The sequence below is a fragment of the Drosophila mauritiana genome, chromosome 3R (assembly GCF_004382145.1).
Source record: "Drosophila mauritiana strain mau12 chromosome 3R, ASM438214v1, whole genome shotgun sequence".
Lineage (NCBI taxonomy): Eukaryota > Metazoa > Arthropoda > Insecta > Diptera > Drosophilidae > Drosophila > Drosophila mauritiana.
The window spans coordinates 28,633,647-28,647,370 of NC_046670.1; the positions used below are offsets into that span (position 1 = coordinate 28,633,647).

The 13,724-nt window shown below is 43.4% G+C and overlaps 1 protein-coding gene across 9 annotated transcripts in view; it reads right to left on the reverse strand.

Annotated features, from left to right (window-relative positions):
* Nucleotides 1-1,317: 1,317 nt before the first annotated feature.
* The window catches only part of LOC117142623 (polypyrimidine tract-binding protein 1), a 125,345-nt gene continuing 112,938 nt past the window's right edge, over nucleotides 1,318-13,724 (reverse strand). For 8 of the 9 annotated variants that reach the window (XM_033306719.1, XM_033306718.1, XM_033306721.1 and 5 more), the window contains 4 exons: nucleotides 7,374-7,466; nucleotides 2,122-2,338; nucleotides 1,626-1,703; nucleotides 1,318-1,511 (listed from right to left, as the gene is read on the reverse strand). In XM_033306719.1, the coding sequence (XP_033162610.1) occupies nucleotides 1,379-1,511; nucleotides 1,626-1,703; nucleotides 2,122-2,338; nucleotides 7,374-7,466 (521 nt within the window). In that variant the 3' untranslated portion in view covers nucleotides 1,318-1,378. Of the gene's footprint in view, nucleotides 1,512-1,625; nucleotides 1,704-2,121; nucleotides 2,339-7,373; nucleotides 7,467-13,724 lie in introns of those variants that run through there. The other variant, XR_004459568.1, reaches the window with a different exon arrangement.

The window sequence follows — 13,724 nt, forward strand, 5'->3', positions numbered from 1 at the left end:
CTTCTGTATGCGTGACCATATGTCTGCATGCGTGTGTTTGTGTGTGTTGTCCGTTGTGAGGTCCTTGTAAAATTATCAAAAAATCATTAAGTTTTCTTGCTAAAACACGTATATGTCTTTCGTTACCAGTATGTCTATGATAATATATTATTACCTTGTGTTTTGATATATACTTTAAGATTATACTTTTTAGCTTAAAATTTGTTTAATTTCCTGTTTCCTGTTTGTTGTAGTTCAATACATACATACTTATATGTATATTTGATCGTTTTTGTATAATTTGCGCTAGTTTAACAACATTTACATATACATACACACAAAAGGTTTACGTACGCGTTGATTTAACTGCCTTTAAAATTATTATTCTCCCGATAGTCTAAACAAACGGACGTGCCAAGGATATATCTCTGCAGTGTCCAAATTATTGATTTATATAGGTTTATTAAAATTAATACAATTTTCTTAAATTCCATTTAACGTTATTTCACATTGCCTTGCTATACTTCAATATGCTTAGGGCTCGATGTGCTTATTCGGGACCGTTTTTCTAAATACTTTCTTACTTTTTAGGTCTAGCAAAATTAAAACATCTATGAGCTACGTGTATGCTATTTCTTCAATTGAAGTTGCGCACTTGTAAAAAATTAAAGTTAAGTTGCATTCATTTAAAATATAATAACAGCATCATGTACATAATAAAACATTGCCTTAATTCATTTTTAACATAATTTCTTCTTTCCGTATGTTTTTGACCTTCTGTCGTTTTTTAAAACCAAAACACAGTACAGTGCACTAAAAATATTTTAAGTTACGATCTTTCTCTCTTTACTTTAAACATACTTAACTCCTCTCTACTCATCATATATTTTTTGTTTTTTTATGCAATGCAGTTTTCTTACGAACTATAGGTTTAAAGTTAAGCTTAAGTTACGATGTTGCTGATTGTTAGTTTGTGGGTTGCTTGTTTGTTTTGTTGTCTGCGCGTGCCATAACTTAAAATGCTATTTTCGTGGTAATTTTAATGTATATTTATTTGTAGTTTTTTTTTTTAAGATTCCTTAATTGGTTGTGTCTTTTCCCACTAAAGGGTGGTGAATGAACAGAAAACAGTTCTTACTTAGAGTGAGTTGAATTGTTTAAAATTGGTATAGCTCTTGCATCGATTGTTTCTGCTGATTAATGTTGGATTGGGTGGGTAGTGCTCCTGGAGTCTGCCATTTCAGTAGAAGTTTGCGTGCATTCTTCTTGTACTACGGATTATAGTTTGTATTTGTTGCTGCCAATGGATCTGAAGGTGTTGCTGCTGATGCATCTGTATGTAGCTGTACCCGCCGGAGGTACCTAGTCAGGTTCAGTAAACCTGACTTCGCATCGGATTCTAGATGTTCGACTTCGAGAAGCTTACACGAAGGTGATTCGACTCGGACAGCTGGTGGTTGTGCATCTTAATCAGTGCTAGGACAGCCTCCTCAACGGACAACAGTTGCAGCAGTGCCATTTTACGGTCCTTCCTGTAAAATAAAAAGGATGAGGTTTTTAGTGGTAGGTCCGATAGTTTTAATAGCACACATACAAATGGCAAAATAAAAAATAAAAAAATAGTTGTCTCTGCGGGTTTTACTTACGGGAAAAATTTGAATGCTTTAACTTCGAAGCTGTTTGAGGTGAAAGCTTCTTTGATGTCATCCTCAGAGCAGGATGAGCTGCAGGGTAGGAGAGAAGATGTTGTTAGATACCTTTAAAGAGTGTCAGATTTAAGGGTACGTGGGTATGTGGCAGCACCTGCTGTGAGGCTGGTTCATTGATACCGCTCGGTAGGCGCTTCAAAGGGCCTTTGTCTGTGGGGCGATTGGCTCGATTCATAAATTCACGCAGCGGAGGGTAGTCACCGTCCTCTAGTTGGCATGCGAATCCCAGCCAGCGGGGTGCTTTGTCAAATTTGGAAGAATAGGGTGCTACGCGGGGTTTCTACTGCTCATAGCGATAATTGTAATTGCCTTGTCGTGCCGAATCAAGCCATCTCCCAGCATCCATACTGAAGCTGTACCCGACCACGCCTACTGCCCCATCTGATTCCCTGAGTCACAGCCAGTGCATTGTTATGCCCTGTAGAATACTTACGGAATGTTGCTTAAATGCAGTGTCGCCGACGGCGGATAGATGTTCTGGTAGTTCTTGCTGCCCGGTTTCTTGAAGCGGTGCAACGGATTTTGCGAGTAGTCACGTGTTAGTCCTGCGTCCGGCTGTCCCTCCTTGGGCAGCTGAACGGCCTGGTGTTTGCTTGCCATCACACGTATCGGCTTTCCCCATAAACGTAATTTATCAAGGTGAGACATGGCTGTGGAGCAGAAAGTAACACGTTAAAATGGGTACACTAGGGAAAAGTTTTCCGGTTGTTAGATGAGTCTGTATGGGAAATGTTGCTGTGTGTCAATATATGTATTTGCAGCAATGCAATTTATTTGCTGTGCCACAAGCTATAAAAATACTCCTGAATCCCAGAAAGAAACCTTACCAAAAAAATATTTACTAAACCTAATGAATTTAACTGTCCCTTCAACTCGATTCTTATGGGATTTTTAATTTTATTAACGAAAAAAAAAATAATTATCGTCGAATAAAAAACAATGTTATGTATTGCTTTAACTTTTTTATATTAAAAGGAACGGTCCTTCCCTCAGTGTAGTCAAAGATCCCGACCACCAGCCGTCGAACAAAGTCAGCAATAAGTGCAGGCAAATATTTACATATTCAGATGTAACTGCAACTTTATCAATGTCGTCTGCCTTTGGTGATTTATACGAGCTGAAATGCTTGTTTGGCCGTAAAAGTATTACCAAACAAAAGTTTGCCATCTCCAGGCTCTTTTCCGGCGCATTTCCAATGGACTTTGCCTTATTTCTCATATTCTCAGAAGCCATAACACCTGCGGCTCGGATGGAATGCATGTGCAACGCAGTCCTGTACTCAAATACATTTCAATCTCCCTTTCCATTTCGATTTCAGTTTCGATTACGTTTTATTTAATTTAAGTTCCTGCCAAGTCATCCGACAGCTTAGGTCAGGCCACTGTCCAGAAAACGTTCCAACATTTTTTTAACTCTCATGCATTACATTAATAAATTACATCACATTTTATCACTGCTCCTCTGTTTTATTGTAACGCAATATGCTTACTCAGCCGTTTATTGTTTGCCTAATGGATTAAGTGATTTTCAAAAACGAAAGACGCAGGAATATAATAAATTGTCAAATAAAAGGAGCGCCAGCAGTGACAAAGCCGCCGCTTCTCGTATGGCCTAAGCATCCTTTTCCCTGCACCCGTCCTCGTGTATGACAAACACTTGTAATAAAGATTAATGTGCAGGCAAGACACATTTCGAAAAGGGCCAGGAGCGGGTTCTAACTTTGGCTACAGCTGCAGCTGCTTCTGGGCCCGGCTCAAAAAGTATCTTAAACTTTTAATTACAAAGCTGAGCCTGCTGACCAACATCAGCGGCAAAAACAAATCATTATTAACTAACAAAAGAAAGTAGAGTGGAACATGGAATGGGGAAACCGAAAAGTAAGTGAAATGACTCGGCGATGAGTCTTTGAGGGTCTGCCCTTGTTTTATGCATGAAGTTCTGGGTTTAAGACTTTTAAGCATCATACACTTGGGACCAACCGCACTCAGAAAATGTTACTCTACAAGCGGAAGGCGCACAGGATGGGGAAAATGTGGCTCAGGTGAGCCCGCATCCGGAACTAGGGATGAGTTTACTACCCCCACCTGATAAACTCCAAGTTAGTTGCAACTTTCATGATTTGAACGATTAATGTCCAGCAATTCCTTGACTATGATCTACGGCCGCACTGGCCAGGCGCTTTATTATCTCTGGCTCGTAAACTATGCAAAACATCCTCTGCCCGGCGTTTTCCCAGCTTCGTAATTAATAGTGGCCCACAGAGGGCCGACGCCAAGTCATTCAAATAGTCACTTAGCATTGTCAACCCAAGTCCGAGGAAACTTTTACCGAGCTCGACTTCTAGTTTGGCAGCACACGCACACACATGGCGTATGCGTAATCGACCATAATACAAATGGCAATGAAATGCGACCGACACATGTGAAAGTCTGTGTTTGTTGTTTGTTTTTATTGCAAATGCCTTTATGCGTACGCTTATGCAAAATATTTGGGAGTAATTTGTACGGCAAACAGGAAAATTATTTGCTAACAGGGGAGGGGGGAAAGGCCCTAGCTGACAGCTGGGAGTGCGCCAATAAATTTCATACATGGTTGGCAATACGTTGCGCAAAACTTAATCCCGCCCAGCCTCACCCCATCCTGTGCCCCACCACCCAACAAAATAGTCCATTACAACATCCTTGGTACGCAAACACCTTAAACTGCCCACCAAGTGGACGCCACAGTGGGTGGTGGAAAGCTTATTGCTTTCCATTTCGTATTTGTCTATTTTCTGGCTCCTTGCCTCCGTGCATTCAGATTGCTGTCGCATTTAGTACTGGGAATGGGTGCCCATTCCATTTTGATTCTCGTAGGGTCCCCTTTTTGCTCCGATTTCCGTTGACTTCTCTTGCAAAACTTTTTGCGCCTTTACGCTGTAATTCGTATGCTGAGTGTGCAATTGTAGCCGTATTTTGTGTGTGGCCCTCGCCATAACGCACACCACCTTACGAGACACTTTCGTATGCATGGGGTGTGTGGGTTGACCCCGGGCAGCTGCTGCTTCCTGCTGCTCCACGTTCGGTAATCGTCTTTGTTTGTTGGCGAGAGTTTTGGGCAAAGTAACGAATGAATTTGTTAATATTTTATGAGTGAATAAGTGCGCACTCCCGCCCCGAACCCGGGTTCCATTTCGGGCTGGTTCTTGTGTCCAGGTAGCTGATTACACTTTGAAAAAACATTGGCATCTTATCTTTTATAAAATGTTGTTTTCGAATATTCCTTAAATAAAGAACACTAAAGTTTTTAATAGTGTAGATGGATGGGCTAAAACAAAGGTAGGAGGCAGTAGTGGAAGTATTTGCCATTTGGCAGCCCATGCGGCACATTTGTAGTCTATATGCTGTAGGATTCCCATTAATGTTTTCATATACCCTGGGGTAGTTGGGTAGTTGGTTCGCCATTGTGTGTTTGACTGGGGGAGTGAAAAGGAGTGGTGTGTGTGAGCGAAAGGGATGTTGACTTTCTAGTTTGGCACAATAATTTGCTTGTTTGGTCAAACAGTTGACTAGTTTCCGGTTTCGTCGCTTCATTTGCGTAGAGTTGGCACAATAGTTTTATCAATTGCAGCCGGTGGCAGGATTTTGTGGTCTTCGAAATGCTGTCAATTTTTCGACGAATTCAATTATCACAGCATTACGTATACGCCACCGAAACGAATTCGGACAGCTGCTGATGCTGTCACAGCGCGCAAATGCGCACAAAGGAAAATTACCCGTAATTATGCCATGCATTTTCGAGAGTTGCTGTTGATTAGCTCTACTTGGCAGCCCCATCCCCCATCCGTTTGCTTAACCGAATTAATTAAGATGGAAAATCTCAAAGCAGGAATGCTATTGAGCTGCAAGCCAAAGAATGCAAGGTGTACCACCCGCCGAAGCGGCTTCAAATTCAGGAAGTTTTTTGCTTACATAATTATAATTAAAAAATAATTGAGTACAGGACAAAGCATATTTTAAAGAGAAAACACTCCACCCATTTCGTGACAAGGTTGCGAAAATAGTTTGCGGTGGAGCGGCGGATGTGCGAGTGCAACTGCGGATATTTGGTCTGCGGATTCGTGGATACCCCCGGGACTTTGCTTATTTGAGCACCTGTGTGTGTGCTGGGCTGCCAAGCACTTATTTTCTTTTTATTTAAATCAATAAACAGTTGATGGCATTTATTATGCAGTAGCTTACGCTTTTTCAGGCGCGCAATTTGCTGGCAATTTCCGCAGCGATCGCACTTTGCATTTATTGAGCAGATTAAATTTATTTAAACGTTATTAACAGCAGCAGCAGTCGCTGCTTGTGCGAACGACATGGAATCGTGACGGAAAATATAATTGATAAATTACATGTTCGAACGATTAACGCCCTGATGACATTCAACCTGATTTTCATTTTCATTTTCATATGCTCTCAGCGAACTTAAGTAGCTAATAAAATATGCTTCTTATGCAGCAAGTGTGTGAAAGTGGCCTTGCATTTATAAAGAGATGGCAAAACAAAGGTGATCTGGCCAGTGAGAAGCATTGCAAATACAATACACTATATGAAATTATCACAGAGCCTACTCACAAAGGCTTTAGAGCGAGGTGTGAAGAAGCTGATAAATTTGCATATACACCTCACAGCACCCACTGCATTTTCCTTAAAAGCTCAAAGGAAAGGACAGCGACTTCAAGCGGGGACTTTCGCACCGTTGTTGTTTTCAATTAAGCGCCTCCCTGCAGGGCCGCAGCACTTTGACAGCTTTTGAGTTATTTTTCCAATGAATAAATAACACAAATGAAAGACAGCGGCGGACGCACCGCTGAGTGGGAACAATGCTAACCGGAGAAAAGAGAGCCGGTGGACGTGGAGCGGGAGGTGCTCGCTGGATAGTTGGCGTGTTAAATGGAATAAAACCAAATCGAAATTGAAAAAGGTGTCGCTGTCAGCGCTGTCAACGCTTCGATCGCCTTGCCACTGCTGCTGCTCCTGTTTTTGTAATAAAGTGGAATTTGGCACGTCGGTTGGTTGCTCTTAACGCGTCGCAATGCGCGACAATTTTCATTTCGTTTAATGCGTGCAGGGGGTCGGATTGGATTGGATTGGGATCCGAACGGGGCGTCCTTGGCCATCGGCATGGCGGGCAGCCTGACAATGGCAAAGTGCACACAAATAAATGCAATAAAATGATTGGCATGTCCCGCCGCGCAGGAGAGGAGGAGCCTTTGTTGCCTGGACGGCGGGGAAGCAGTGGGTCTTGGCCAGGTGTTGCTGCTGCCCAGGCGGGCTGGTAATAAAGCGCTTATAAAATTCCATTTATGCGCACGGCCAGCCATCCCTCGCTTTCGGCCCTGTTGCCGTCTCTTTCGCTTTAACAATTTTTATTATTAATACATTTTGTTTGCTGCATTTGCAGCTGCACAAGCAACACCAACAGCAGCAATGGTTACGGTTGCCAAAGGAATGCGCCGTTTGGAATTTCATGTTGCCGGAATTTTCATTTTAAACAAGCTGCAAATTGCAGTTGCTCTTTTTTCGCCCCGACCCTCAGCTTACGGATCGAGACTCAGATTTTTCATTACTCTAGTTTCGTTCTGTTTCCGTGTGGTATGCAGTAGATGGTGGGTATATTCGTGGGTTAGTGAGGTAGAAGTGCGTCTGCTTGACTTACCCAAATAAGCTTGCTGGGGCTCCGCCATTTGTATGAGTGCCGAGTCCTTCTTGTTGTACAGAATCTTTACACGTTGCACATCGCCGTATACACCTGCGGATTGGAGAAGTTGAGAATTATGAGTAAATGGTTGTGAGAGTAGTGGGTACATAAGTGTCGGCCAGTGAAGTAATTCGAGTATCGCCGCACGAATGGTGAGCGGGCCAACTAAAGAACTTTGTAGCTGCTGCTCCGGAAAACTTTCTCTTATATAAAATTGTACACTTGAAAACCCAACAAAAGTATATACTATTTATAGATTAATTGAACAATGAGCCCGGTGCTTCTAAATATAAATTAACTTGTTTTTAAGTGTATTTAGGTGATAGTAGCTTTTTATGCTTTAAGCTTTGAACTGTCCAGAGTAGTCGCCTTCATTCCCCTCGACTGCTGCCTGAATTTTTGGACAGCTCCAAGCGGTTTATGGCGACCGCGGAAGAGTTTTACACCCCACCAAAAAGCCATAACATGTACACCAGATATCTTGGGCACTATCATTTTTCCACCTTGCTCTCTTTGCCTACCACCCAAGCACTCGCATTATTGCCGGGGGCCACGCCGTTAGTATCATGTACGAAACTCATAACTGGCTCAATAAGTTTTCTGTGCTATTTTTTACGAGCTTCAATTCGAACTGCGTCTGCTTGGCTACAGCTCTTCCGTTGGCCCAGCTGGCTTGGCTTCCTTGCCGCATTTCGTTTTAAGGCCACGGATTTTACAGCTGTCAGACAAGGTGTGCTGGTGTGCAACAATTCGGCGGCAACGGACGCGTTATTGAATTGTATTTTATGGCTTTACTTACGCCACAAACTACGCAATATAAGGTGAGCTGAGACCTAGCTGTAGAACTGCATTAAGGCTGAAAGGAGACTTAAAGGAAGCTGCTGACTCTTTCCTCTGGCCAGTGTCTTTTGCTTTGACAGCTGGCCAAGAGTCGGTCTATTGGGTGACCCTACCCGGGCTTCATCCCATGTGCAGCCAATCAGCGCAAATTCGAAGCGGGGCGCAAATTGCCATCAAGCATAAAAAATAGTTGCCGGTCGACTTGGTGGCCAAAGGGCAATGGCAATGCCAATGGCAAAACCGACCCCAAAGCAAACAATGTAAAGTGCAGCCCTGCCCAAGACAACAAATCGAATAATGCGGAAAGTAAATTTTCAACTTCTTTCAGCCACACACACACGCGCACAATAGAGGCTTTACACTGTGACCAATTTTACTTCGGTACTTAAGATTAATTTATTCCCTTCTTCTTAATTATTAAGGCCACGCCAAGACTTCCATTTAATGCAGGAGGTTACTTCAGGTCTCTCGAAATGAAGATATACTAAAGAGTCAAGGAATCTTATAGATTTTTTACCAGTACAAGAACTTCGGAAGCCATGCCAGCTATATAAGTGGGGGCCATGTCAGCTACTCGAAGCGTAGCCAAGCGAGCGCTGCGCTAACAAGTTACAAAACTAGCAGTGGAAATGCAGGTAGTAAATAGTGAGGTACACGGAGGAGTTCGCAGGACGGAGAACGCAGTTCAACAGTTGGCAGTAAATCCATTTTATACAGACGACTAGCTGCCTGACTGACTGACTGCCTTAGTTCCCAGTTATCCGGTGGACTTGACTTATGCCAAACACCGAGCAATATCGTTTCGTTTTTTCCAGGAATTCGGGGTAACAATTGCAGGCGAGGCCAGAAGTAGCATCAGCAGCAGCAGCAGCAGCAGACGTCGACATCAACATCCACATCTGCAGGTATTGGCAGTGGAGCATATTGAATGCCAGGCATGCGGCCCGGCCCTTCTCCAGTCACCAGCATAACTCGGCGTGCAACGGGGCGTATGAGCAACAGCTGCCGTTTGCCGTGCAAAGTGTGCCCGGTAGCCACAATCTTTATTCGTATTCCCAGCCGCGTCCAACAGACAGACTTGATAATAATTTATTATCGTCTGAATGTTCCTCCAAAAGTTTCTTTTTTTTGTGGCTTCGCGACACTAACGTATGCAGACAGCGAAGCCGATTCCCCGGCGGCCCATTAGTCGCGTGTTTGAGCATATTCTAGATGAAGAATTATGCGGATGGCGGTGGCATGTTGGCCTGGGAGTCTATAAAGTTGAAACGGCCCTCAGAACTTCCCTTCTTTTCCATCTCCATTATAGCCGGTGTCAAAAGCTAAACGGAAATTCGAATTCAAATCGATAGCTTCCATTTAATCACATTGCCGGGAACGCCTGTCATACTGCGTTTAGCTGCTAAAGCGATTTGTTGCGATTCATTGAAATTATTTGCACATTGGATTTAATTTTTCCTGTTTCGGGCACTTTATCAAATTGCATTTCTGCCACAACATGTAGCGCATAAAATTTTATGAAATTATTTCGCGCATTCGTAGGAACAACAATCGACGCACATATGTATAAAGAGGGAAAATCACACAACACTCTGGAGCTCTGAACGCATAAAAAATCAATTAAACACGTTTCGACAATATTTTCGGCAATGATATAAATTTTTATCACGCTCTTACAATTACATAAGCGGATTACATAGCATATGTGCGAGTGTTAGGGTATCAGAGCACGCTTCTCAGACGATTTCCAGACTGATTAAGTTTCTTTTATTGTTATGCAAAGGCAACTAAGTCCCAGCCTCCGAAAGTGGGCAATCGGATGATATGGGCGGTCGGCTTGTTGGTCCAGCCGGTTTGGTTTCCGGCCGAGTGGGGTATAGGACGATATTGAATGCTTGACAGCCTAAGCGGAATGTGTCAAGTGTCTAAAGAGCATGCCCCAGAGAGCCGCTGGGACCTTTCAATTGGGTATTCGCCTAGTCGCAGGCAGAGCTAACAAAGCGCTGTCAAAACTAATAAAATGTCTGACTGGCTGACACCCAAAAGGGTTCTGGGCCAACTTTTCCGGTCCTTTGGCCTTTTTGTTGCGCCGCTTGTTGCTGTTTTCGGCTAGATTAATCCCTGCGCTTAAAGTGCGTCGTTCGTCCCCGGTTCCAGAGTTAAGCTCCCCACTTTTATTATTTGGTATGCAAACAGCTTTCAGGTGAACGCGAGCTGCGAACCGCATACTCATCCGCCCCTCGGTGCCTTCCCCTTCTTCTAAAACCCTTTGAAGTGCCAAATTCACAAACCGAAAGTGGCCCGCAGCGTCTTTTGCCCACCTCATGTGGAAATCGCTGTTACGTGTCCTAGCGTGTTGCTATTAACATAACAAAAGCAACCGTTTGCCATTTGCCGGTTGACGTTTCCTACTCGCTTGCCAGTTGCCTACTACACTGATCAAAAACCGGGGCTGATCGTGACTGCTTGAATTGAGGCATTATACATGACGATGATATTCACTGAGCAACAGCCGGAACAATAAGATAAGTGACTAGCTAATATATTGTCTGTAAAATAATCTAAATCTCAAAATATTTCAAAGAATCTACCCATTTAAATGTGACGGGTTTTTTTGTGCACTTGTTTGTAGAGCACCTCCTAGCTCTTTTAAGTGTCACTGGTGGTGCTCCTGTCTGTCCGCTGTCTGCTTAGAGCTACTTGGAAATTCAAAGGTTATTACATAAAATTTTAGCTTGCCATTCGGTTGATTGCCCGTCGAGACTCTGGCCGTCAATTACACGCTGGGTGCTTGCTCGGCTCCTTGGAAAGCCGTCGAGTTTATCTACATCTATTGGCACCCCAATAATAATACGCTTAACGTTGGACTTATCGACATCTCTCCATCTCGGCTGTGCAACAGGGCGTATTGGTATCTAACTTTTCCACTTCGCTCTGAGCTGAGCCCTTCGAAGCGTTTAATCAGCAATCTAAGCTTTATTAGCAGTGCAGGCGGCAGTCAACTGGCGCACGAGTAGAAGGCAGATAAGGGGGGTGAGGAGCAGGAGCTGTAACTTCAGATGCAGCAGGAGTCTGCTAAGCGGTCTGCTGATCGGATTTACCCGGCTCAGTGGCTCAAAGTTGCCCTGTGGTGCTCTGTGGTTTACGCTGCACAAATCCGGCAACAAGAACGGCACGACAGAACAGAAACAATTTTTAAGCAATTAATACGTTTGGCAACATTTCTGTTTACTTTGAGCGATAAGCCCCGAACTGCTGACAGAATGGATGCAATTTGTAAATATAAATCAAAGGCACAGCACACAAGGGTGAAGTTCCGGGCAAGCAAGCGGCTTAACTCATTGTTGCCGGCCATTCTCCATGTGGTTGCGTTTGTTTGGCAGAAGTTTATATTTGGGTATTTAAACTCAAATTAAATGCATTTGCATACAAACAAATGGGAAGCCTGTGTGTGGCCGCAAACAAACGTTTTGTGTCACCAGAGACAAAGGGTCGAGAGCCAGACTCTGGTTGTTGAACACACATACCATGCATGCACATTGGGGCAAAAAAATCACCAGAGATTGAATCGCCAGTATTGAGAATGCGGAGGAGAAGGGTACAGCTCGTGTTGTGGCAACAAAATCCATTATGCTGCAATTATGCGCCACACTTGGCAGAATGCTCGTAGCACCGGACAAAAACTTGCTCAATCGATGTGTTTTGGTAATTAAATCAAGTACATAATGGGGCAAGCCAAATGGAGAAATGCAGCGCAAGTGAAAAGTCAACTGAGAATCCCATAAAATAATAAAACACACACACGGAGCTGGGGGGAGTTGGAAGAGCAATTCAAACAGCAAACCCCATTAACTTTACAAAGTTAGTTAAATTCATTTGGCAAACAGACGGCAGACGACGAAAATCCAGCAAGAACACTGGAGACAATCCCCTTTTCCATTCGAGAAACCAACCAACCGACTGGCTAACCGAACCAACGAGCTACAAAAAGTCACAAGTAAATTTTATTTCAATTGTAAGAGCCAGCAAAAACTACACAATGATCATGGCTGTGTGTAGTATAAAAAGTATATATAAATATGTATACAGGGACCGAGAAAGCGTTAGGTAAAAACCACACACACGCACGGAGAAAAATAACCAATTTCTTAGTCCGAAGGCGCTGAAAGTTTTAATATTTAAATTTCAAATATTTAACTAACTATAACAAAACATATTTTCGAGACGGCAATTCGCAGTTGTGATAAGAGAGGTTGTCCTTTTTGTGGATGTCAAAAATATACTAATAAAATATTTGAATTTCGAATGCAAAAAATATTGTGGCGCATGTGTTGCTTTTAATGTCCGTGGGACACGACAAGCCACGTATTTTCTCCGTGTGCACACAAACTATAGAAAGGCAGCAAAAGCAGCAATGGGCGACAGCAACAAGCGCAATGATAACTAAATAAATGGACATTTTTATAGCTATGCACTTCCGCACTCAATCTTTTGTGCTGCGTGTGTGTTAGTGGGTGCTGGAGTTCATGTGGCGATGTCTGTGTGTGCGGAAGGATGAGCACATGTTAAAGCATGTGTTTTCTGCATGCATTTCAGCTCTCAGCCCACAGGAGCTCGCTCTCTTACCCTCTGGCCCTGGGTCCTGTGCCTCAACAATGGAAACCAACAACGAGCACACTTAATTCATGTAATTTCACACACACACTGACGCACCAACGCACACGAAGACAACGGAGGAGCAACAGGATGCACACGTAGTGGTGTTGCCAATGCACCACCGCTCCCGCCTGAGTGCGGTTTCACTTGTTGCCAGTTGCGTCTGCTCTGTTTTTAATATATGTACGTAGAGGTTTCCAGGACGTCGAGTGTATTCTCATTTTCATTGTTTTACAATTTGTAAGCAGAACTTATGACAGGATAAATGGCAGAAGGCAGAAGGACAAGACTGGATACCAAAAGAACATTTTCCATTCCTATTTCAAGCTGCCTGATGGATTTGTCCCTGCTGTTCTGGGCAAAAAGCTATTAGAAAGCCATTTGTTGCCGGCTTTAGTTGGTTTATTCCATTTCGCAATACAATAAATACTGGCACTGCTATATGGAAACCCATTTCTCCATTTAAATGGGTTTTACAGCATGATCGGGATGCGCTAAATTTATTTTCATTTCTTGCAGGGGCATGGCCTTCGACCATCTCTAGAATATGATCGGTTTGCGCTAGGAATGGATTTCTTCACGAGGTCCAGGTGTATGAGCTCTATGAGTTATTAATTCTGATCCACATCCCCCACGTGGCGAATGCATTTGACGTGCAAACTGCCAGATGCCCGTTGCATACCCAAATTACCAAATTCCAGGCCCCGGACCCTTGAAAAGGCCTTTTCAGCATTTTAAACAGTTTGTGCCGCATTTTTGTCAGCTATTGCTTTGTTAGCCCACCGCACACCCGTGCTTCATCCTATACCGTGC